Here is a 22,949-nt window from a genome sequence, read left to right on the forward strand (position 1 = left end):
TTACCTGAAAAGCCTCCACAGGCTGCTGAAATAGGTCCTGGTCTTGGATTGTCACTTGAACAGGGTTCTTTGCCAAATTCAGGACCTGAATTAAACTTTCTTTTGGGACAAGTTGAGGCATATCGGTTTCCTAATTAAAATAAAAGGCTTTAAGTGCCATCTGTATGCTTTATTAACGTTTTAATAACTCTTCCTTTTTAGTCATAATAGTCTTCCTCTCTGTAATGACACTTATCCATCCCTTCCTCATCAGAAGTTGCACTGAGAGAAAACCGAGCATAAATCTTATTTAGGGAGGCTTCCTCGGAGTAGCTCATTAGCCAACCTACCCTTCTTCACAAAGGCTGTTCTTCACACCACTAAATGCAGAGGCTACACAACTGCTGGGCAGGTAGAACAGTGTCACTCTCTCATTATACAGTTCCCATGTGCCTGGATTTAACCAACTGCCATGTCAGAAAGGAAGAATTGTGATAGATTTCAAAAGCAGGGACCAGAATAATTGTTTTCCCACTGCAGTCGGTGACTGGGAAAAGAATTAGGCCAGAAGCTAAGCAGTTTTGGAAATCCCAGTCCAGCTCCATGTCTGTAGTTGGTGCTTTTGCATCACTCGACACCATGTTACCTCAGCACAGACCTTGCTCGCTGTGTTCTAGGAAAGGGAAGATAACGCCTGCAGTACGCAGGTATCTCTTTCTGCCAGGAGTCATTTTTCCTAGAAAGAGTACTTCAGTCAATGTCAGCCTTGTACTGCAGATCTAAAACTATTTTTTTTAATTTTGTTGAGGTTTTATGTTTTGTTGTTGTTTGTTTTTATATTTTCTTTACTTTTTTTTTTTTCCCCTCACTTTATTTTCAGGTAGCTGCAAGGAATAAATCAGAGCTATCAATTTTTTTCTGTCTCACCCTGTAATTCAGGTATGGCAGGCAGGGTAATTTGAACCTAGCTTGGAGGGGAGACACTGTCAGAAAAGATAGGGTGACTGTTTTCCATGTATTTCCCAATATTAATATTCAGCAAATCCCACTACCGTGGCTTTTCACTTGCACTATCCACAGCAAGCCAAGGCGGGCCATCATATGTCCCTCTTTGCTGGAGCTTTTAGTGGCCTTCAGGGTAAAATTTCCATGGATAGGCAGGGGGCAACATCTAACTCATCGTGCCTCTGCCTGGATGAGTTGCCCACAGCCAGAGCAGACTTTCAGTGCTCAGAGGGAGCTGTTGTGGCTGGCAATGAGAGCGTTTCATTGCTCAAGAAAAGAGATCAGAAAGGACCTCAGCCCACAGTCTCATTGCAATGGGAGACCTGTCCATGGATTCATCTCATCTGAGGAGCCAGCAAATATTAATCCAGGGCTGTGTGCCAGCCCCTCTGTAACAGAACACTTTAAGTATACATGGAAAGCTTTAAAAATTAATCCTACAGTATCTTTCTTAAGCCAAAGGTCAGCCAAAGTTTGCACAAAGCTGGTCGCGGGCCAGAAACAAATGGCACAAATCTGCAGGGGCTAACATCGAATTTACAAGAGATTTGCTGGCTTTCTGTCTGGGGATGGCCAGCAGCCCCTGGTGTCCAGGACTGCATTCACCTGCATCACTGGAGAATGAATTGGTTGTGTAAAAAACACATCCCCACCCAAAGTAGAAAAGGAATAAAATAAACTGAAACAGTAAAATATAGGCAATCTACAGCAAGAAATAGAAGAGAGAACAGACTACCTTTTGAGAATTAATCTCTAGCATTAACTAGGTGTCTGTCAAGCACTGGTGATGGAATTATAGAATATAGACCAATACAGGTGACTGGCACAGCAAAACTGCAAAGATCAGAAAAAGAGAGAGACAAAGACACAGAAAGACAGACAGACAGACAGACACAGAAAGTAAGAATTTAAATTAGCAATTGGATTAGTATGTTTAGTTGTAAAGAACAAATTGAAGGTGACAATCCAGGATCACAACGGGTAAAAGGATTATCCAACAGGCATCAATAAAACACCCTAGGGAAAGCCAAGTATTTTTGAGAAATCTCTTGTGCTATACATACATTTATTTTGACTTCTACAATAGCTGCAAGTCCAAACGCCATCCCTGCAAGGATCATACCTGTTGCCATTTTCTTAATAGGCCTATGGAGCAAATGAAAGAGGTGCCATTAAGAAAAGAAAGGAATTTAAAATATAAAATATAATTCCTCAGAGCCTAAGATGTGCCAAAACCACATTATAAACTGTCCAACAGGTGGCACTGGGGATGACGTGCTGTTTAAATTGCCAATCATTTAACTTAAAACTATTCTATTTTTCTGTATGAGGCCAGCACTGAGGCCAATTAAAACAGATATGCCATGAAAAAAGCTCTGTGCTTGCAAGTTGCATATAATCTTGTTCTTAGCTCTTCTAGTGGGAGTAGCTCATGGCATTATGTTAACCTGTGATGTTGGAAGGAGCACGAGAAATGACACATCTTCAAGTCTCTTTTGGGAAAGGCAAAAGATAAGTAGCATGCTATTTAGCAGCAGGAATGAAGAGCAGAAAAAATGTATAGTTTTTGTCATCAGCATTTCTGACCATCTGTGTCATCATTCTGGGTTATTTCTCCTGCCAATAGATTCACATTTCTGGAGAATAAGGAGCTTGCTTCTGAAACTGGTGCAGAACTAGTACAACTCTGCCAGAGTTATGTGAGACAATCTGATATAAAAGGGTGTAAAATAGGTCCAGAATGGCAGGTCCACCAAGTTGTTGAGATTTGAAAAAAACGTGGATCTCGATTCTGTGGTTTCTGCTCCTTATAGTGGTCTGGACTCATATTCTAGATTGACATTGATGTGGGATTATGAACCCCAGATTATGAACCCAAATTCTGTCTCTCAGTTACATGCCCTGGGATAAGAACATATTTACTGTTTCTATCTTGTAACAAACAAACTGGTTTTGACCTCAAATTGTGCATTGAGATTGTGAGCACAAACTTTTGCAGCCACATAGATGAAAACCGTGAAGACTACAGTATTTCCACAGCCACATCTATGGCTAAACTGGATAGGAGCCTGTTAGCATCCAGCATCCAGGGGACAGAAAGAGTGTGACATTCAGTCCTGGTCAGTGCATGGGTTTGTGCTGCTGGGTGAGCTACTCTGTGAACTGGTCATCAGACAGGATGTTTTTTTGCCAAGCTGGGGCTTTTGAAGCCAATCTCCCACTTGTTCCCTCTTTTGACACTTTATTTCACATTGAGGAGTGGTGTTGGAGCACACAAACTTGGTTTGTTTCAGCTAGATCTGCACTGGCAGGTGCACATAACTTACTTCCACTGCTAAAGGGCATCAATCCACAGAGGCAGACTAGAGGTACTCAGAAGTAACACACACCCCAAATGCATAAATTGGGTCTCAGAAACAACCATTTTGCTCTAGAGGTTCTCACCGGTTCCTATCCTAGTGTGGAACCTGCCTTCACAAGACCACACACAGCCCACGTGGGACAGTGAGTTTGGCCCCCTGGGAGCTTCAGGAAGGGAATTATTTAACAATGATACAGGAGATAAGGTGAAGGACATGTTGATCAAATTTAAAAGGGACTGTTCATATCAGCTTCAGGGAAAAGCTGTTGATAGAACAGAATCTAACACCACTGAATTTTCCCCTCTGGAATTGCCAGGGCCTACAGAAGATGGTGACGCTGCCAGAGAGGCAGAAGCAAGTAGTGGGAAGGGTGAATAAAAATTTGTGTTTCTTCTTAAAAGCTGTTCTTCTGCACACTTGCTGCAAAAGAGGAAGAACTGAGGTATCCGCATTGTCCCCAAGTACTTACGTGAAATTAAATTTGCACATGCTTATCAGAGGGTAGAGCCCAAGGTCAAAAATTGGGATGAAGACAAGAATAAGAAGTGGATTTAAGAACTGCAATACAAAAGAATGGGAGTTTAGTGACTAGAAAGCAACTTTCAGTAATTAAACTCATAAAGCACTGTCCTCCAGAAATAATTCCATTAAATAAAGGACATGAACAAACACTTTCAAACCTCCTTTAAAAATATAATCATAGTTTGCAGTTTGACGGCTTCTGCAATTTAGGTTTCACAGGCACGAATACATTTTGTTCATATCCTCCTCTCCAAGAGGTAAGCAAGCATCACCAGCCCCATTTCCCTGAAGAGAGAACTGAAGCATTATGTTTTTAGAGAGTACAAAACCCGCTGAAATGGAGGCAGGCAACCTTAGGGGCTGTGGTGGGACCTTACAACAGATCAGCAATAATGGAAACATTCTGGGACCTGAGCAAAATCCCAGAGGAACAGGCACTATTTTGTGAGATTGCCAATTTCTCACACTTGCACACAGCACGGGAGCCCCCCAGGAACTGCATCTCTCCTGGGAGGGCAGAGCTTGTTTGCCAGCCTGCAGTGGCAGAGCAAGAAAACAGAGAGTGACGGGAGAACAAGCAGAGAGAGATGCTCAGTCTCAGCTTTGAAGGAAGATTTTAGGGGAACAGAACAGCCTTGTATTTCTTCAGAGCTGTTCAGTGTAGGAACTGTAATCAACTGTGACAATATGGCACCATGTTAGAGCCTTCACATTTTCCTTTGCCCTGCAGGAAGGGAGGAAGGAAACATATTTCAGGTGTAACGCTGATCCCAGTGCAGAGCCGTGTTAAAAGGATACACAGTTTGTATCCTCCACACGCCTGAACTAGTTCAAGACCTATTATAGTGGCATATCCTCCCACATCTCTGCATTACTCTGCAGGATTCAACCTCTGTGTTAGAACAGCCTTGGGGTCTTCCGAACATCAAGGCAATAAGCTTGCTTGAGAGCTAGTGAGCAGTAAGCAAGAGTCCACAGCGCACTAGTTATCAGGAGCACTTATCTTCAAAAGGACCAGAAATGGGCCACTGGTCCCAGCAGAAAAATAAGAATGAGAGAGAAAAAGAATTTCTAAAAGAATTTCCTACCCTAAAGTATTTTTACCTGCATTTGGTCAGGCTGAAGGACATATATTCCCTGAAACGAAAAGACATTCCAAGTGATTCACAAACACCATGATACGACAGTGTATGTGGTTGATGGCAAATAAGCAACCAGCCCACAGGATAGGCTTTAGCAGCAAAGGTGGTTTCCTCAAATGTTTTTCGTTGACACTTGACACTTGTCATCTAAAGACAAATAGCGTGATAAGAATCATTTTGCAGAAGCAAGCTGCGCTCAGCCCTTGATATATGGCAGCTGGGACACCGCCTGTCACAGGTACTGAAACCCATCTTTCAGACCGGCTGAGCCCTGACCTGGGTGAGTGGTGAGGGACAGGCACGTTAGTGTCCAAGCTGGGACCTGAATCCAGAGCTTCCTCCCCCTGCTTCTCTAATGGAAACGCCCAAATCCTGCAAGTGAATGCCCTCAAGTTTCAAGACCTCTGAGCTCTGTTGGCGTTTGTCCCCAGCACCCCAAAAGGACAACAGAAGAGCACCCCTGAGCCAGTAGGCTGTACAAACACGCATTTCTTCCCTCCATTTGCCAAAGGCACCAAATGGGCTTTGGTCAGCTGTTCAACTGTAACTTCTTAGTTTGAGGAAAGAGTACTTCAGGTTTTACGAGCTGCTTCACCCTTGCTCCACTGTGCTTAGCCCCTGCAATTGGGTGAGGCCAGCAGGGATGGATGGGGGGACCCCAGTCCCCAAAATAGGCAGATGAGCTGTCTCCAGGCAGGGGCTGGCATTTGTCCGAACTCCACACTATGCTTTTCATTTGAAATTAAGATGAAAAGAAAAGAGAAAAACATTAGGTAGGAAATGGTACCTTTCTGAGAAAGCACTGTGGGGATTTGTCTCCTGTCTGCCAGGCTTGCCCTGAGCTGAATGTGGAATGACTACCTGTCTCTGCTGGCAGCTGCCTCCTGGGAGAGTAAAAAGCACTGGGCACAGCAAAGAAGCCTTGCAATTAAAAGTATCAGGCAAATACCTTCTCCCCCTGCTACTTTGTGTACACTATACAAATGTGCCATTAGGAAACAAGCCTAAAACATTTCATCTCACACTAAATCACTCCCTGTTAACTCCAGCCTTCCTAGCTGAGCACTTTGGCTGGAGAGGGCAAAAACATGGAATTTTGCAAACACAAACTCCAACAAGCCTAACAATGAAATTGCCCAAATGTTGCAGTTAATTTTCACCTTCATGGGTTGGGGCAGCTCACCATGGATGTTGAGAGGGAATGAGACTGAAATAAGCCAAAAATCCATCCAAGCTGGTGCAACAAAAACAACCCAAACAGTTTTCTTCTCCACCAGGGAGAGTTTAATAAGTGACTCCTGGCGATTTTTAGATGTTCTGCTACAGATCACTAAGTGCATGCAAGCACAACAGCAGAAAACAAAGTTTCCAGATACACATCACAAAGACTTCAGGAACTTGCATTATTCTGCCTTTCTTGAGTAGGTAAAATATTACCCACTGTGTAGTCTTTTTCATGCCTCATTTGAATTAATTAAGCCTAATGAGTATCACATGCTGAGAGCCAAATTTTTAATGGGAGAGACATAGAAGGGCTCAAATTTGGGACCTTATGTCAATACTGAACTGTAAAATGGGTATTTATGATCTTAAATTCCGATGTGAACATCCACAGGTAAGATCTAGATGACTTATTAAAATATACATGTCTGGAAACTGGCCCTGGGTGGTGACATCTTGAGCCATACAGCTGATCCACATTTATCTGCCACTACACCCTGCCACTGACATCTTTGAAGTGCTTTATGGCTACTAATTAATCCTCACCACATCTCTACCCTATGCAGAGGATTCCTGCTGATCCTTAGAGGCTTCATTAATGTATCACCAAGTCAGCCAGAGCAGAGGCACACAACTATAACAGCTCTCGTTATACCTTGCAAGGGCTGTGTGAACTTTCCCTGACTTCCCCCTTGCCTGGGGGGAGCAGGCTGGAAACCCTACCTGCTCAAGGTCACGGAGCAGCCAGTTGCCAGCACGTCAGCACTCCTGACTTCGCAAGCTGCCGGTGGCTTCCCAGCCCTCGCTCCTTGCCGTGCCAAGATGTGCCGTGATGAATTGCACATGGCCACACAGAGCCCCTTACTTCTGATCATAGGAAGTGCAACTCATCCAGACTCGTTAAGCAGAAGATCTTAGTACTGTAAGACTCCAATTAAAAAGCAAGAGCAGTGATATTACTACTAGTCTTGTCCCTGGTGACAGTAAGTACTTACAAAATCAGCATTCATCTTTGTGGCTTGCAAAGTCCACCTGGATCCCTAAGAAGAAAACAGACAGCTGTGAAGCCTTTAAGACTTTAAGACATCCTACAGAAGAGAAAACATGGAGATAGAGAAGACAACAGGGCTGGAGGTCTTATTTCCCCTGTCTATTCCTTCCCTTCCCTATATTGCCTGTCAGTAGGCATGGCACACTTCCTTCTCACCATTCTGTGCAGACTGCAAAGGCAGAACCAGCACTGACAATGGGTCAAGCCCCTAGACACCTAGGAGGGGTGTAGTGCTCCGTGTCCTCAGGGTGCTTTGGTACCGTACCTGCTGATCAAACAGGGCCCAGAACATCGGCAGTGGTATGAAGAGGAAGAGAACGCGTGTCACCATTTTAACCTCCCCAATCAGCTGTTTCTATAAAGGGAAGAGGCAGAAAGATAAGATGACAGGACAACACGAGCTTCCAGCCACAAAGCAAGAGAGCTCCAACGTCTCTCTACATGGCAGTTATTCATCGCATTTACTCATGGGCATTTTTGCACTTCTGCATTTCAGTGCAGCACCTAAACTGTCCATTAAGGGTCAGGAGAGTACAGACATGGGAAGGGACAGGACGAGTGAAAGACTGGCATACATGAGGAGTGGTGTGGCCAGGCCAGTCTTAAGTCTGTCTGCCTCCCTGCCTTCCCCTTTCCACCTCCAAACCTGCCAGGTGAAGCATCACTTACCGAGTACTTTTCTGATGCCCAGTCGAGCCAGTGATCTCTCTTTGGAATATGATGGGAGCGGTTTTTCAGCCTGTTTTTAATAGCAAACTAGGGGAAAAAAATAGGTGAATAGCTCCCGTGTGCCTGCCACCTTGTTTAAACTATTTCCTTTCCCTTTCAGAAGCTTTACATATCAGCCCTTGCCACATTCCCAGCTCAGGGCTGCCCTCCCCATCCCCAAAGGTACATGGTACCAGATAATTCTGCTGGACACATCCAAAATCTGCATGTGCAGGACTGGACACTTTATGACCAATTCTCTGCAGGAAAGGTTCTGTGGCATTGGTTAATTAAAGGCATGACGTGGGAATGAACAACTTCCTCAGCCTTTCAGAGACAAATCTGGCATTAGCCCCCCATAGACTTTCTTGCTTCATTTAAAACCTGATAGGTTACAAAGCTTTGAACATAATTTCTTCTTCCTTCTTTTCTGAAAGGCACCTGTTGGTTTGACCACTGTGCTGGGAAGGGAACACCTCATTATCCACAGCAATGTCAAAACCAGAACTCTCCCTCCTTTCTTGCTCTGTAGGCCTGTCTTTGCATATTCCTGGTGCAGCCCATGTCTCATTCAGTCCTAGAGAAGCTTTCAAGTTCATTTCTCACTGAAGGAGAAATCAGTGACACCAAATTTTTAACTTGTTTGTTTATAATGCATGCTCCAGCCGCTGAACAGACTCTGGCAAGAAGAGTGGCAGCCTCACTTAGACACCCTATCCTTAAGATCTGGCTGCTTCCTCGAGGTAAATCTGTCACTAGCATTAACCTAGGCAAAAAGAAAACATTTGCTGAATGTTTTCAGCTTCCTGAAAAAGAAACATCAATCTCCACCCAAAACCAAGAAAGTATTTTTGCACATACTATATTCAGCTTACACACTATGAAAAATAATTGATAAGGCTATACTGCAACTTCAGCAAGCATCTCTTGCATTTACAAGAGCATGCTCAACGTGCATAATATGAACACGTACTCTTACTGCCTGCTGAACTGAAAAACTTCGGTAAAATTGTTCAGCTGAAAAAAAAAGTCACATTTCTGATACTTAGTGAGTTTCTGAATTTTCCTTCTGGTTTCCTGCCTGTCTTTCAGCATCCCCCCCAGTGGTTCTACTTGGCATCAGTTAAACAGTTCATAGAACTATGGAAAAACAATTGAAATGCTGAAAGAATGAACTGGGACCTAAATGTGTTCCTTATTCCTTCTAGCTCATCAGCAATATATCCAGGAGCAGCATACAGAACTCCAAATGCCCCCTCCCCATTCCCTTTGTACTTTTCTGATCTGCAGCCCCAGAGTCGTGCATGAAAGAGAAGGAATGGCACATACTTACTCCAATGCATTTGCACACTTCAAGTAAGACATTCCCTTGTGGGGGCATTTTTCTGTACAGCCCACTTCCAGCAATGAACACAACTGAAAAATATTATAATCCAGAGGGGAATTCACATGGCTAAAGCTCAGCCCCAAACCCCATATTCAACAGAAATCCTCTCCCTTTAGGGCTTACAGGATTGCAATTTTATCAAACAAAACAAACATACAGGACACTATTCATGCCTTCAGATGGAAGAAAATGCAAGTTCCTACAAGAGGCAGTGTGAGTCCTACAAAGTGACTGCCATCTTCTCATAATCTGCTGTGGTACAACATGCACCTCCACATCCGATTCATGCAGGAAACCAGTGCTTTGAAAATTCCCCCATCTATGCTTTTTGTGGGCTAAACTTAAAATACAATCCACATTTAATTCCTGCATCTGATGTTGATGATACCTGTGCTGGAAACCATCCCCGAGTCATTGCAACCATGTGAGGATGAGTGCAGATCCAACACGGGCTCTGTGTATTGCATCTCACACACATTTCAATGGCAACTGCCAGCCCAACTCGCTAAGGCCACTGCCTCACACACTGGTGCTAAGGGAAATTACCTCCACTCATGGTTTCCATGGAAGGATGTGCAATTTAAGATATTGTTTTGCCTTGTTTTTCTCCCTCGAAGCACAAAAACATATGAAGCAAGGCTTCAAAATGTTGTCAGAGATGGAGCTATCCAATTACAGATCATTTGTCCTGCTCTTTGAGAGCCTTTGACTGCACTGCAATTCCAAAGATGTTAGCAGGGAGAAGCACAATAAAAGCTGAGCACGAAATCCATATAACAAAGCATTTTAAGCTAACCCAGTCACCGAGGTTGGTCCACAGCCAGTGGAGAAAAGTAGGCATTTTTATCCTAACATAGGAACGCTGCAGGAGATTCACCATTTCTCTTTTCTCACTACGAAGACCCTTTATGTCCTGTTTTGACTTGCAGAACTGTCAGAGAGGCATCTGAAGTCAGTTTAGGTGAATCTCAATCAAAGTCACTTGTCCAAAGTCACAGAGTGGGCAACTGCACTACCTCATTTTTAACATCTCTCCGTGGAGTCGTTGGTACCTCCTAAGGGAGATTGATTAGGTTTGCTGAAATACCTCCTGGGGATGCCACTGACTCCATTGGGAACTGAGGTTCCTGCATTAAGTTTAGCATTTGAAATTAAATAATACCAGTCCTCTCTTATCTTTCAGAAACTGAAGCAGCTCAGACAATCTCGCTGCATAAGATTTCCATTCTGCCTCTAAACCCGTCCTCGTTTTCCAGCATCACAGGGAGGGGGCCAGTCTGGACTGGAAGGGTATTTTCTCCAGTCCTGCACACTGCTCACATAGTCAAATATATCACATCCAAGAGCATTTTAGCATGTTACAAAAGAACAGAGCTGCTTTTCCAGGGCGGGCTGTGGAATCTGGCAGCAGGACACTAGCTAAAAACACATTTCGACCGATGGCCTCACTGAAACTGCAGTATTTACATGTCCATTTTCCCCTGGGCAGCTACTACTATCCTGCTGGAAACTTTCAGCACAGAGAAGCCTGTGCTGCCTTAAACTGATAAGAGTATGCCATGTGGGAAAAGAGAAGCTGCTCAGGCCCATGACCACGCACTTTTAGAAAATAATTGCTGTAACACTGGCTGTGGCCTGATGACATTTCTTCAGTGTGCTGATCCTTCTGCCGGATGGAAGTTCGAGGGGGAAAAGCAGCACTCACATTCTCTGGGGGATGAACTTTTCAAATCACAGATGCTATGGTGAAATCAAACAATTGCTTGGTCTCTCAATTAAGCTAACAAGCTGAATGAGAAGTCACCCCATGCTGTGTCTAAACCTCTCAAATGGAGCATAATAAGGGGACTGCTCCCCTCAGTCGCTTGCAACTGTGAAACTAAAGCTAATGGGGTGTCCTCTATATTGGTTACTGAGGAGTAACTGTAGAAATGTAGAAATTGCTAGGTATTTGACAGGGGTTGAAGAAGAAGTCTTGACAGTACATTAATGGGGGCTAAGATGCAAGCTTTAGGGAGTAGGATGATTGCGGCTGCCTCCGGACTCTTGGGCAATGAGGGCTTATTATTGCAACATAATAATAGGCTGTCACTATAATTGTGGGAATTACTTCAGCCAAGCAAACTGAGACAGCTCAGAATAAAGTAGCATCTCATTCAGCTTCTTCTGGGATTTCTGGGTGGCAAACAGATTCTGAGGCAAAAGTCTGATCCATTAAAGATGTTCCCGAGCTACAAAAAGCCTGTGCAAAGGTTAGAAATGTCATACTAAGCTTCTCTTCTGTGAGTTGGGGAACTTTGAGGACTGCTCAGATGGCAGCTCAAAGACCTAACTTACTGACAAGCAAAGCTATAGTCCGTCAGGAGAATGATTTTGGTGCCTCCCTTTGTTATATTGAACAAGGTAACTGTACTGTGATACACCCACTAGACCACTCGCTCACCAGCGTCACGCTATAGGATCGCAGGATGACCACTGTCTGCCCACCACTGAGTGAACCATGTGTTTTTTGTTGCTGTTCTGAACTGTGAAATTGTTGGACGACCTTGTACCCTTGAGCTTCCCATCACAGTATCCATCCAGAGCTGGTAAACTTGTGCATTTTCTCATCTATAAGTGGACTCACAAATGGTAACTACTACTAGAAGCATTATAGTTTTCACTCACCAAGTGCCAACACCATCAGTGCTGCTGGGACACCAAAAGCCAGTGCATAACAATCCTCTCCAAAACATTTCACATCCCCTAAAAAGGAAGTCAGAAATAAAAGCATCTCATTACAGTCAGACTTATGTTACCTGGGTCTTTGATTTGCTTCCCTTAAATCAGTCACTTCTCTTAGCTTTAAATCGTCTTTGCTGGTGCTTGACACTGTGAATTGAATCTCCTTGAAACAGTTGTCCTCCCCTGACGAGGACAATTTGGAAGCAGGGTTAGTGTCTGCCAGCAGCAGCAGCTGATAATGGGATATTGATCAGAAGAGCAGAAGGGAAAGGGCAGACAAATAGGTAGAAAGAAGTGGTAGGAACCGTAATTTGGAAAAAACAAAACAAAACAAAACAAAATAACCTCAAATCGTTATGTATTTGCATAGATCTAAGCAATCAGTACCATGTTTCCACATTATTTGTGCCAGCTTCATGAATTTTTGAGCTAGAAACCCAAATCTGATTTCCTAGTAACCTACAGTGGACAAGGCAGAAGGAAAATCCCCTACTCCTAAACAAGTGGGAGCCATTAGACCTAATGCTCTGGTTGCATCTCCAGTTCCCTTGCTCTCCTCCTTCCCAGTCTCACGAGAGGCTGCCTGCTCCAGGTGTCAGGTCCTGCCCACCAGGAAGCCAGGTTTGTCAGAGCACGGCTTCGACTGATCTGAGGTATGGTTCACTGAAACCCTGGGCCTCTTGGCCTAGCTCAGTTCTCGCCCCGCACGAGTTTAGCAGGCCGGCTGCAAACAGCAGACCAGCAGTGTGGTCTAGGTCTGTGTGCCAGTGGCTACAAATCACTGCAATCTTACGTGGAGCAAAACCAAATAAATATGACTAAAATAAACCAACGCAGTTAACAGGAAAACAACCCATGAAGCTTTCAGTTGTTCCTGTTTGCTGTCCCTGGGCAGTCATGGTCAGCTGCATAGCTGTGTGCAGTGCCTAACACTTATTTGCTTATTTTCAGTAAATTAGGTGAGTTCCAACTGGCAGCAAGACCTTATGGACACACTGAACTTTTGACATGCAAAATGAGTTGGACTTCTCCACCTAAAAATATCCTGCACTTCTGCCAAATGTCTAAGAGCAACATTTCTTGCTTTTCCAGGAAAAGCTTTCACACTTAGCAGAAATTGTACTCTTTCCCCATCCTCTCCACCTTATTTCCACGTTGCAACTAGTTTATTGGTACTCTGCGTTGGCACGAGTTTGGATGTTCCAAAGGGACCAGATTTTCATCAGCCCCCTGACTACACCAAGCGAGAGTCCCTCCCCAGGGTAACGCTGGCTGTGGAGAGGGAACATTTGCCTTGGCCTGAACATGGGGCTGTAAATGTGAGACAAAGCACAACTGCCCACAGCCTTGTGAAACGAACGGCCTGTTGAAATAGCCGCTCCAAACAAAGAAAGCTTCCTGGAGGCTACAGGGTGGAAGGGAAAAAATTGCTAGTGAGTGTGAAGGCTACTTTGTCCCTGTCCCCATCCCCTTCACCTATGGCCTGCTACCCTCCTGCCCTCCCTCTGCCTCTGTGTCTGTATTTACAGCACGCCAATCCCTTGGTTTCTGGGCACTACAATACAATGAAGGAAACAGCAGCAAGGCTAGAATGTAAAGTAGGTCTTAAGTGGGGCAGAGGCCTGTGCTTTGTCCTCAAGGCTAATTGCTCAGGGCTGCAATCTTGCAAGCAGACCCCAGCAGACATGCCTGGGTGCCAGGACAGAGTCCTCCAGCAGTCAGCAGTGCCCTGTGGGAGGGTGAAGGTGGGGCTCCACAACCAGCCCTGATAATTCGTTCGGTCCTGATGCCTGCCCACGATGCCAAAGATCAATTCCCACCCACAGGTTACCTACGGGCAAGACAGAGAACAATCCCTCACTGGCCAGGAGGAAGTTTAGCTGACCATTTAGTTCTTTCCACCTCCCATATTTTAATTCGACAGTTCAGGCTGGCTTTGAAATACAGCTGGGAATGTGTTTTTTGCGACTTGTCTGCTGCTAGTACCATAAATCTGTTACGCTGCTACGGCAGGATTAACAAGGCGTAAATGCAATACAGTGGCCAATCCAGAGATAATGTAATTTCTGCCATTCAGTTGTCATAAGAGCCCAACAATGCACAGCAGAGTAGTCAGAGGGCAGCTAATTTATTGTCTTATTCTAAATCAACACTGACCTCTTAATACAGGAGTTACAAACGTGGAGATCAAACTTCCAGCATTAATGGATAAATAGAAGACGGAAAAAAACTTGCTTCTCTCCGAGGTCTAAAACAAGAGAAGACAATATCAATGTCACGGCTAATGCACAGCATCGGGCTTGCAAATTGAACGCTATCAATTCTCTTGTTAGGAAGGCTGGGTAAATATTGACACGCAGTGCATAAAATGTTAAGCAAACAAGCTTGCCTTCAGGTGATGGTAAAAGCTCACACAAATCAGCTCACGTTACTTAAGAAGCGCTTTGGGGCTTTTTGGCATTTCGGAAGAAAAGCCACTGCTTGGAGAGTGCTGTGGGATTGGAAGGGGAGAGCATTTACTTATTCAGAACAAGTAGCATGATTCAGATCCTCTGGCACCTAATTCAATCCAATTTGGCGTGGCTTGGCAAGCTCATCATTTGTTCCCATGTCTGAGCTCTTTTTTTCCCCTCCTCTCTTACTATGTAAAAACAGAAAAAGAAACCTGCATAGATTGAGGGGTTGTTAAAGACAGCATAGATGAGAGTGGCAGCAAATGAGAGGGATCCAACAGGCAGGAGATTACCAAGCTGAGGCCAGTCAACCTCAAACTAATAGGGTAAATTAAATCTACAGGAGCAAATTCAAGAGCCTGACTGAGGGTTGAACTCCAAGAGAAGAGTTCAAAATTCAACTGATGTTGTAACATGCTACAGTCCATACAGCCAAAGGACTCCTGTTGATCTTCTTGCCTCCCACATAATTCCCAATTTGGAGGCAATCAAGAACTTGATACAGAGTTTGGTGCTTCCCACAGAAGTAATGTATGAAGGGATTCACTCCAAAGCAGTCTTTCCTTGTTTGCAGGGGAGACACACCTGCACAGATACATGCACACACAGCGCTAAACCTCCTCCCCGTGCCTGGGTGGGCCAGTAGAGTGGAGAAAGAAGAGAAAGCAACCTGGCCTACACCACACTCGTCTGTATCACCAGCTACTGGACATCTGAGCTGGGGAAACCAGCATCTAAGGACAGCCCAAGCCCGGGTAGATGATATGTTTTATATGTATTTAGGCTTCACTCCAAGCTGTCACCAGGTCCTGCGATGGTAGTGGGCAAATTGCCTGGGACATGGCTTGGGTAGAGCACCTTAGGGCACCTGGAGCTTTGGTAGAGCTCCTTAGGGCACCTGGAGCCTCATCTCTCTGACCTGAGCACGTTTTTGACTGGGAAACTTTAATTCATCTCAACGTGAGGAAGATCCCCAGAGGTCTGGTTTTGCCTCCTCTCCTTCAAACACATCTTGCTCCCTTAGACAACAATAGTCACAAGGCTGGAAAACAGAAGAAAATGTGAAGAATTGCAGACGTGTAAAGAGGACATCTCATAAGGAATGAAGCCTGGGATCCCAAAATGACCATGGTGCAGCCAACAGGTACTTTGTATGGCAAGAAGCTTCTTACCGCAGCAGATCATTGCGGGGAGGATGGGCAGGCAGGAGAGCACAGGAGGACTTTCTTTATGTCACCTTGTGAAGTAGGTACTGGGAAGGTGAGGCTGAGTCCCATCACCTCCCACCAGCACCCATCAGGGGTGCTGGGTGTCCCCTGGCTTGGGTGAAGGGCTTTTTGGCTTGCCCCAGCACAGTTATGAAGGTATCCCATCAGCTTGAGTTTTTGGCTCTTGCAGGATTTTATTTCCTAGCACATCTCAGAATCTAATCCATACGTCACTCATAAGTGATTTATCCTGGATTAAAGAACTGGTAGGCCTTACAATCATTATCTCTTGTTCCTATGGTGAACAGCAAACAGCAATGAATCTTACTGCCTCCTAAATTCCATTTCTCTCCTCGCCAAAATTTTTGGATACCTGCTATTTTCTAGTGCTAAGCTAATAAAAGTAAATTTTCTTCTTCATTCTACCTCTGTGACTAGTTATTTGTCACCATAAAGAAATCCAGAAAAATCAGTAGCCTCAGCAAACTCTCCCGATCACAGAATAGCCCTGCCATGGCTTGATATGGTACTGCAGAAGAGTCCTCAGTCCTGACCTCTTCTATTCAAATTCTTATGATATATCTATAACCTCTCATATCTGAACAACTCAGAATTTCTGAGAGTTGAGCAAGACTCAAGCACACAGCTCTCGACGTGATAAAGTCTAGAGCAACAATTACCAAAACCAGTGTGCTGATAAGAGGCCAGTGATTTGGGGCGTCTCATTTCACACATTTACAAATTTCAGAGATGGAAAAAATGGTCAGAGAAGCAGAAGCGAGTACAAAACTAATGACCTAGCAGCTTGTAAATTACACCCAAATTCCTTCTTTACTTTCTTAATCTTTGGAGCAGACATACATTAGTAACATGACTTGGATTAGCTAATTTGAGGAAAAGGTACTGTATGTTATAATCCTGATCTCCTTGGCAACAGGGGAAAAAAAAAATACAGAAACAAAGAGAAAGCTATTTAGTACCTTAAAAACCATACCACACTGTTTGAAAGCAGCTTTGGTCTTTAATTAATAAACACAGCAGCCTGTGCATTTATATATCATATCATAAATACAATTTTGTTCAAGCATTCTTAGCCTGGACTGCTAATCCTATAGACGAGGATGCTTGGAAATCTCCTGCAGATAAATCTGCTTTCCCTATCTGATCTCCTGCTGTATCGGTCTCCATCGCTGCTTGTAGTAGTACAGTTCTCAAACTGGCAGATCCAAGAATTTACAAAGCACTCTAAAGAAAACCAGACTAACGGTGTGCATTTGCCTCAAAACCTAAATTTGTCTTTATGTGGGAACCGCAGGGGCAATTTATTTATTAATTTTACACGCAGAACTACCACATCCCTAGTTTCCAGATTGAGCAACTAAGCCTGTGCACTTAAGGGTTCAGCCGAAGTTTGTTGGTGTCCTGAAAACTGATGTCCTGAAAATTGAGGGGGAATCAAACTCTTCATTTTGTTGGGAATTTTCAAAACTTATTTCACCCTACCTTGGGCAGAAGATGAAAGACATAGGAAGTGTTCCCAAACAACACTCTGGAGGGGAGAAAAGTATTCTGGTTGGCCCCAAACCTTCCATCCCTTACAAAATCAAAACTTCTCATTCCTATTTTAAAGACTTAAATTTCCTACTGCACAGCATAAAACCTTTTTTTCTTCTGAAAGACAAAGTAATTTCAAAATGGTAAAATACAAACTTTCTATTCTGAAAAGAATGAATAGAGCAGAACATACTGTCCTTATCAGAAGGCTTTTTACAGTTTTCTTTTTCTAAATTAGTTTCCCTTGAAGGCAACACACAGAGGAATGTCTGAGCCTTAGCGTTTGATAAATTTGTTGGAGAGGTGTAGTCTGACTGCTGGAGAATGGGCACAGTCCCACACAACCACAGGCAATTCAGGTTTTTCTCTGTAACTCAGTTGTGACTGTAAGTTCGGGATAATAATATTATGTGCCTGACTGGGGTGCTGAGATTCATTAGCTGAAGTCTATAAAACACTCTGAAGATAAGTGGTACATATTATCATACTGTAATTAGGTGGTAATTGAAAGATGCTGGATAAACATTATTAATCATTAATATTCATAGAAGTAGCACTTCTGAAGATGCTGCTGTAACACCTGTTACAATCCTTTTGGGACAGCTATTAGCGCTGCGAGCTGGGATGCCCACATGCTGGTATGCGCGCAGCATATTCCCAGAGCACATGTGCTGTACTGCCAGCCTGCTTCTGGAGACTGAGGAGGCTGGTGACCACCAGCTGATTGCTGCTCCCTCTTCCAAAGCATCCTCTAAAGCACCAGGGCTGACGGACAGCACAGGATGGGCCCTCCTGCAGAAGGATCTGCTTTGAAAAAGTGACCATGAAACATGTTGGGTTTTGTTACCCCTTATTATTCAACCGTAAGCTTCATCACTTTAGTATGACAGAGTTCATGTGTAGAAAGAACAAGGCTTCTCCACATTTTGAAACTGTCATTCTAGTCTGTTTTATTTATTCGTTAAATGCTGACTACATGCTGGGACATTGCAATAGACAAACAACAAACTGCCCTACAGGGCTCCCATCCCTTGTCCAAGGCCAAGGGGCCATCGCTTATCCAACTCCACTAGTGCCTTTCCTGACAGACCATTATTCTAGTGTCCTTATTCAATACCTCTGCTGACAGAGATTTCCATCTTCCAAAAGTCCCAGTCTTTCTCAGTACTTTTCTTGACCTATTTCTGGAATTCTTTTCCTGCTGTCAATCCTAAATAATCCTTATTGATTTTAAAAGCCTTCTCATCACAGACTCAAACACTTATTTTCTTCCTTGTAGTAGAGACCTTCTGTGACTCATGTCATTCAGAGAAGTTGCTGATTTGAATACTGTCTTTGAGAAAAATGAAATTTTATGTTAGATCAACATAAATCTAAGTGTTTAATTTCAGGTCAATCTGAAAATAATGCTTTTCACCTTGAAGTAGTGCTTTCTGACCTGCTTCACTTCAAGCTCAACCTTATCCCTGGTTGAGCTACTGTGTTGCATAACGGGAGTTTAAGATTGGTGCATTACAGGACATGGGGACCAGGGCTAAACACTTGTGGTGGACAATGAGGATGTGAGGCTACTGGATCGTGATTCACAGGATCCAATACAAGCAGAGCTTCCCAGCTCTTCAGAACTTTCCATTCTGGAATAACTAGAAAACGTTCTGGATACACTTGGTACTAGAACTGTCTTTGAAAGGCTAGAATTTTCTACAGTTCTTTCTGAAAAACATCTAAGACAGACTATGACTGGTGCCTGTTTTGAGGGAAAGTTCCCAGGAAAGCACAGAGCCTGGTGATACAACTTTCTCTTTCATCTGATGTGTTGCACTGCAGTGTGTTATAATCACACCTGTTAAACTGGTTCTGAAATAGCTACCTTTCCACGCTGTGCCATACAGGATCTTCCAAATACTTTGACATCCCATTAACATTTGGATTATTTGATGCAGTTATGACCTATCCTTCCTGATATCAATCCCGTTCCATTAGTGTTTTCCTTTCCTGAAGCATCCCGATTCTTTCAAGTCTCATGCAAACCACCCTACTACATCTTTTCCTAGCAAATGGGACCTTATTCTAGTACAAAAGAATCTGATCACACAAACATCCTCATAAAGTAACCAGACACTGCGGAGTTTAGGAAATAAATGAAATCTTACATGTTCCTCTTCAAACTGGTCCCCACCAAATGCAGAGACACAGGGCTTGATACCTCCCGTTCCAAGGGCGATCAAAAACAGACCAACCATAGACAGGACCCTTCATGCAAGAACAAAAACAACACCATTGCAGAACCTTTCCAGCGCTTAGGAGAGCATGTTAGTGTCACCCAACCACAATTCCTCTGATATCACTGTCTTTTGCACATGGGCAGTGATGATAAGCAAGTTAAGTACCAAAAAAAAAACAAGTTATCCTCATTTCTGTATTCAGTATCAGTCAATTAACCAAAAAGTTTATGTCAGTTTCTTGCTGTTCAAAGGCCCAGTGGACATAGCAGACATTGAAGAATCAAGGGATTATTTTTCACTCATCTGAGAACAAAAGATTACAGAGATCAATTGAGGAAAAGAAAAAAAAAAAAAAAAGGAAAAACAAAGCCTTTGCATATAGGACTTCCAGTTTGAATAACTGAAGCAAAATTATTTGAATTAGACTGTTGGGTGCTTTCCACCTCCCAGTGCTCCTCAAAATCCCATTGTTGGCCTGACAGCAATGTCTGTATGGAACCAAGTGTCAGGTCTGGGACAAAAGAAAAAAGAAAAGCTGCTCTGTAAACCAGAAACTCCTGCTTGCATGCACGTATTTTTAGAGCCCTGAGTACCTAGGCAAAAACAGCCTGGTGGTTTCAGAGACACCAGCTGGAGAACTACTCTGAAATTCCTATCGGTTTGAAATTTAGAGGGTAAGAAGGGCAGTACCCTGGAGGCAACACAGACAATTCAATTCCTCTGCCACACATCAGAAAATGTGTATTTAGGGGTTTGTGTTCCCACGCACACAAGGGGACCTTGCTGAGCTGGGCACCAGTGCTGATGAGAAAATGAGGGAAGAAGGAGGCTGGTGTAGGAAGTTGGATGGAAGAAACAAACTCCAGCGGCATGGTGTAGCAGACAGGCATGGTCAGAAGTCCCTGTGTCACAGGGCTCGGTCTCAGCGGTGTTTTCCAACTCCTCCTGCTGCATTCGCACTCTGAACACCCTCTTCTGCTTAATCACACATCCCAAACCCTTCCCTGGTAAGAGCAACCCATGCACGGTCCCCAGACTGCTGTCCTCATGGAGGTGAAACAAATGGCAGTCCTGGGTCAGCCACCTACCACTGCAACCTCCTACAGCGTTATGGCTTCGACAGCTACTTACACGTGAACCGCCTGGTTGCCCAGGGATGGAATTGCGCCCACTGACTTGATCAGATGGCCGACCACATACACAATGGAGAGGTAGATGATTGTCCTGTGAACAAAGCAAACAGCTGTGACTGAAGGTGCTGGGTGATGTATGATCTGAAAACAGAGTGTGCCTGTGCTTCCTGATACGGAAGGTCTACTTGGCAGATGCACAAGGAACTGCTTTGTCCATATCTCTGGTATCGCAGACACCTATAACTCTTCTGTGTCAGCACTGAACACACTGGAAGAAAGAGATAGTCAAATGGGTTGAGATTAAGGAGGGAGAGACCCTATTTTCTTTGCAGAGGTTGCTGGGCATAATAAACTAAAAACGTTCCAGTCTTACCATGCAAATAGGTATAGGCAAATAGGCAAGCACTGTTCAAGTCCAACTCAGTTTCCAGACTACTACTAACTGGCAGTTTGTAGCATGCACTTAACTGAATCCCTACGCTGGAAGGCATCTGTAGGGTCTGTTGCCCACACTCAACCCACCTGACTGCCACATCCAAACTAGGGGTGTGATTTTCCTGTTACAAGACTGGTTTGGATCTCAAGTACCTCTGAAGGACTGAGCTCATCTATCTGCCCCAGGCTCTTGAGTGCATTACACTCCTTCAACATCTTCAGGATTAACACAGCTATGTATTTATATGCAGACTAAACACACACAGAGGGAATGGAAGGACGTGTTAGGAAAGAGGTGCTAGAAGAAAGCCAATGAGCTATTGGGCACAGATGTGGTCCTCGACATATCCAGACCCTGGCTGCAACAGCTAACTTAGAGCCACAGTAGATCATTCCTAAAAGCCTCTCTAATCTGTTATCCTGTCCTGGGTATTGGCCAGGCCCAGCTACTACAGTAAAAGCCACCACCCATTAAGACATAGGGAAGTCTCTTATCTAATGCACAAAAATGTGCATAATGATTTATCTTCTCACATCATCCTGCTGCAAGATTAATAGCCTCAAAAAGCAACGAACATTGCTAGGTGAAACCTCAAATAATGAAGTTAATAAAATTCCCAATTGTTTTTGTTTGTTTTTTCATTCTAAAGGACAAGAGAATAACTAAAATTGAGCACAAAGGAAAAAGAATATTGATATCCCTTTAAAAGCTCTCTGCTGAAAAGGCAGATTGCAGCTGTTTTTTTCCATGTTGAGGCTCTCCTGCCAGATGCGCTTAGTCCTATAGAGAAAGGTTCAGCTGCACTTCATCACTCTGACAGCAAGACTCCTCAGGCAGTGAACAGACAGTGCCAAGGAAAGAATGTCCTGTATCCAGCTGCTCACCACCACTCTGGGCAGATGATGGCCCCACAACTTATCAGTCTAAGGGAGGACTCCTTAATTTTCTCAGGGAGAGTTTACCTGGTTATGTGCTAAGGGAGATGATTTGAGTGAACCTGGGTTACTCTGGGACAAAAATGTGTGCACTCACACATCCCCTGTGCTGAGAAAGCGTAAGTTAAGTGGGTACAATTAGTGACATTGCATCTGAAACCACTAGATCCAGAAGATGACACTGCTTCCTCACCATCCTTTAGTCTGTCTCAGCAACAGATCTCAGCAAGCTGAGGGTTAACTGCTACACCTTAGATTCCTCGAGGTGCATGCGGAAGGAGGCTGGAGGAACCTGGTGTGATTCAATTTGTTTGAACTTTGTTGCCTATTGGTCCTTGGGAAAAAGAGGAGCACAGAACAGCATGAGCAAACAGCTCGGCTGTTCATCCTTTAACAGAGAGGAGCTGACCTTTGCAAGCACGTCTTTGCCGCACCCTGGGCAAGCTCAAAACCTGGAGCACATGCAGCACTGAACCTCCTGCAGACTGCATGGCATAAATGTATTCTGTATGAATTAGAGAGATGACTTTACTTACTTGTATTTCCCCAGCCACGAGTCTGCCATGATGGCTCCGATGACAGGTGTGAAATAACAGAGAGCGGAAAAGGCATGGTACACGGCAGTGGAGAGATTCTCATCCCAGTGGAAGAAGCTTATGAAATACAGCGTCAGGACAGCTAAAAGGAAGTGAGCAGACCACATCAGATAATTAATGTGCATCTCTGCAGGTTAGCAGGAAACTACATCACAGTGACAAGAAAAACACTGATTTGTGTAGCAGCTATGAGCACTGTTGTGGAAAGATCAGCGCTTTCAGACCTGTTCCTCATAATCCCTGACACAGGAAATGCTCAAATGAGATATGCCAGTACCAGGCTTTCTTTGCTCATAAACATTTTTGT

The 22,949-nt window shown here is 44.0% G+C and overlaps 1 protein-coding gene across 12 annotated transcripts in view; it reads right to left on the minus strand.

The window, feature by feature from the left end:
* Positions 1 to 22,949, minus strand: part of SLC15A2 (solute carrier family 15 member 2) — a 77,017-nt gene that overhangs the window by 12,057 nt on the left and 42,011 nt on the right. For all 12 annotated transcript variants that reach the window (XM_080601348.1, XM_080601344.1, XM_080601340.1 and 9 more), the window contains 13 exons: positions 22,583 to 22,724; positions 20,674 to 20,766; positions 19,471 to 19,570; positions 14,260 to 14,350; positions 12,046 to 12,123; positions 9,325 to 9,407; positions 7,953 to 8,039; positions 7,549 to 7,638; positions 7,228 to 7,272; positions 4,974 to 5,006; positions 3,817 to 3,905; positions 2,049 to 2,130; positions 5 to 130 (listed from right to left, as the gene is read on the minus strand). In XM_080601348.1, the coding sequence (XP_080457474.1) occupies positions 5 to 130; positions 2,049 to 2,130; positions 3,817 to 3,905; positions 4,974 to 5,006; positions 7,228 to 7,272; positions 7,549 to 7,638; positions 7,953 to 8,039; positions 9,325 to 9,407; positions 12,046 to 12,123; positions 14,260 to 14,350; positions 19,471 to 19,570; positions 20,674 to 20,766; positions 22,583 to 22,724 (1,139 nt within the window). The remainder of the gene's footprint in view (positions 1 to 4; positions 131 to 2,048; positions 2,131 to 3,816; positions 3,906 to 4,973; positions 5,007 to 7,227; positions 7,273 to 7,548; positions 7,639 to 7,952; positions 8,040 to 9,324; positions 9,408 to 12,045; positions 12,124 to 14,259; positions 14,351 to 19,470; positions 19,571 to 20,673; positions 20,767 to 22,582; positions 22,725 to 22,949) is intronic.

Source organism: Anser brachyrhynchus, assembly GCF_964034855.1.
Source record: "Anser brachyrhynchus genome assembly, chromosome: 7".
Taxonomy (NCBI): domain Eukaryota; kingdom Metazoa; phylum Chordata; class Aves; order Anseriformes; family Anatidae; genus Anser; species Anser brachyrhynchus.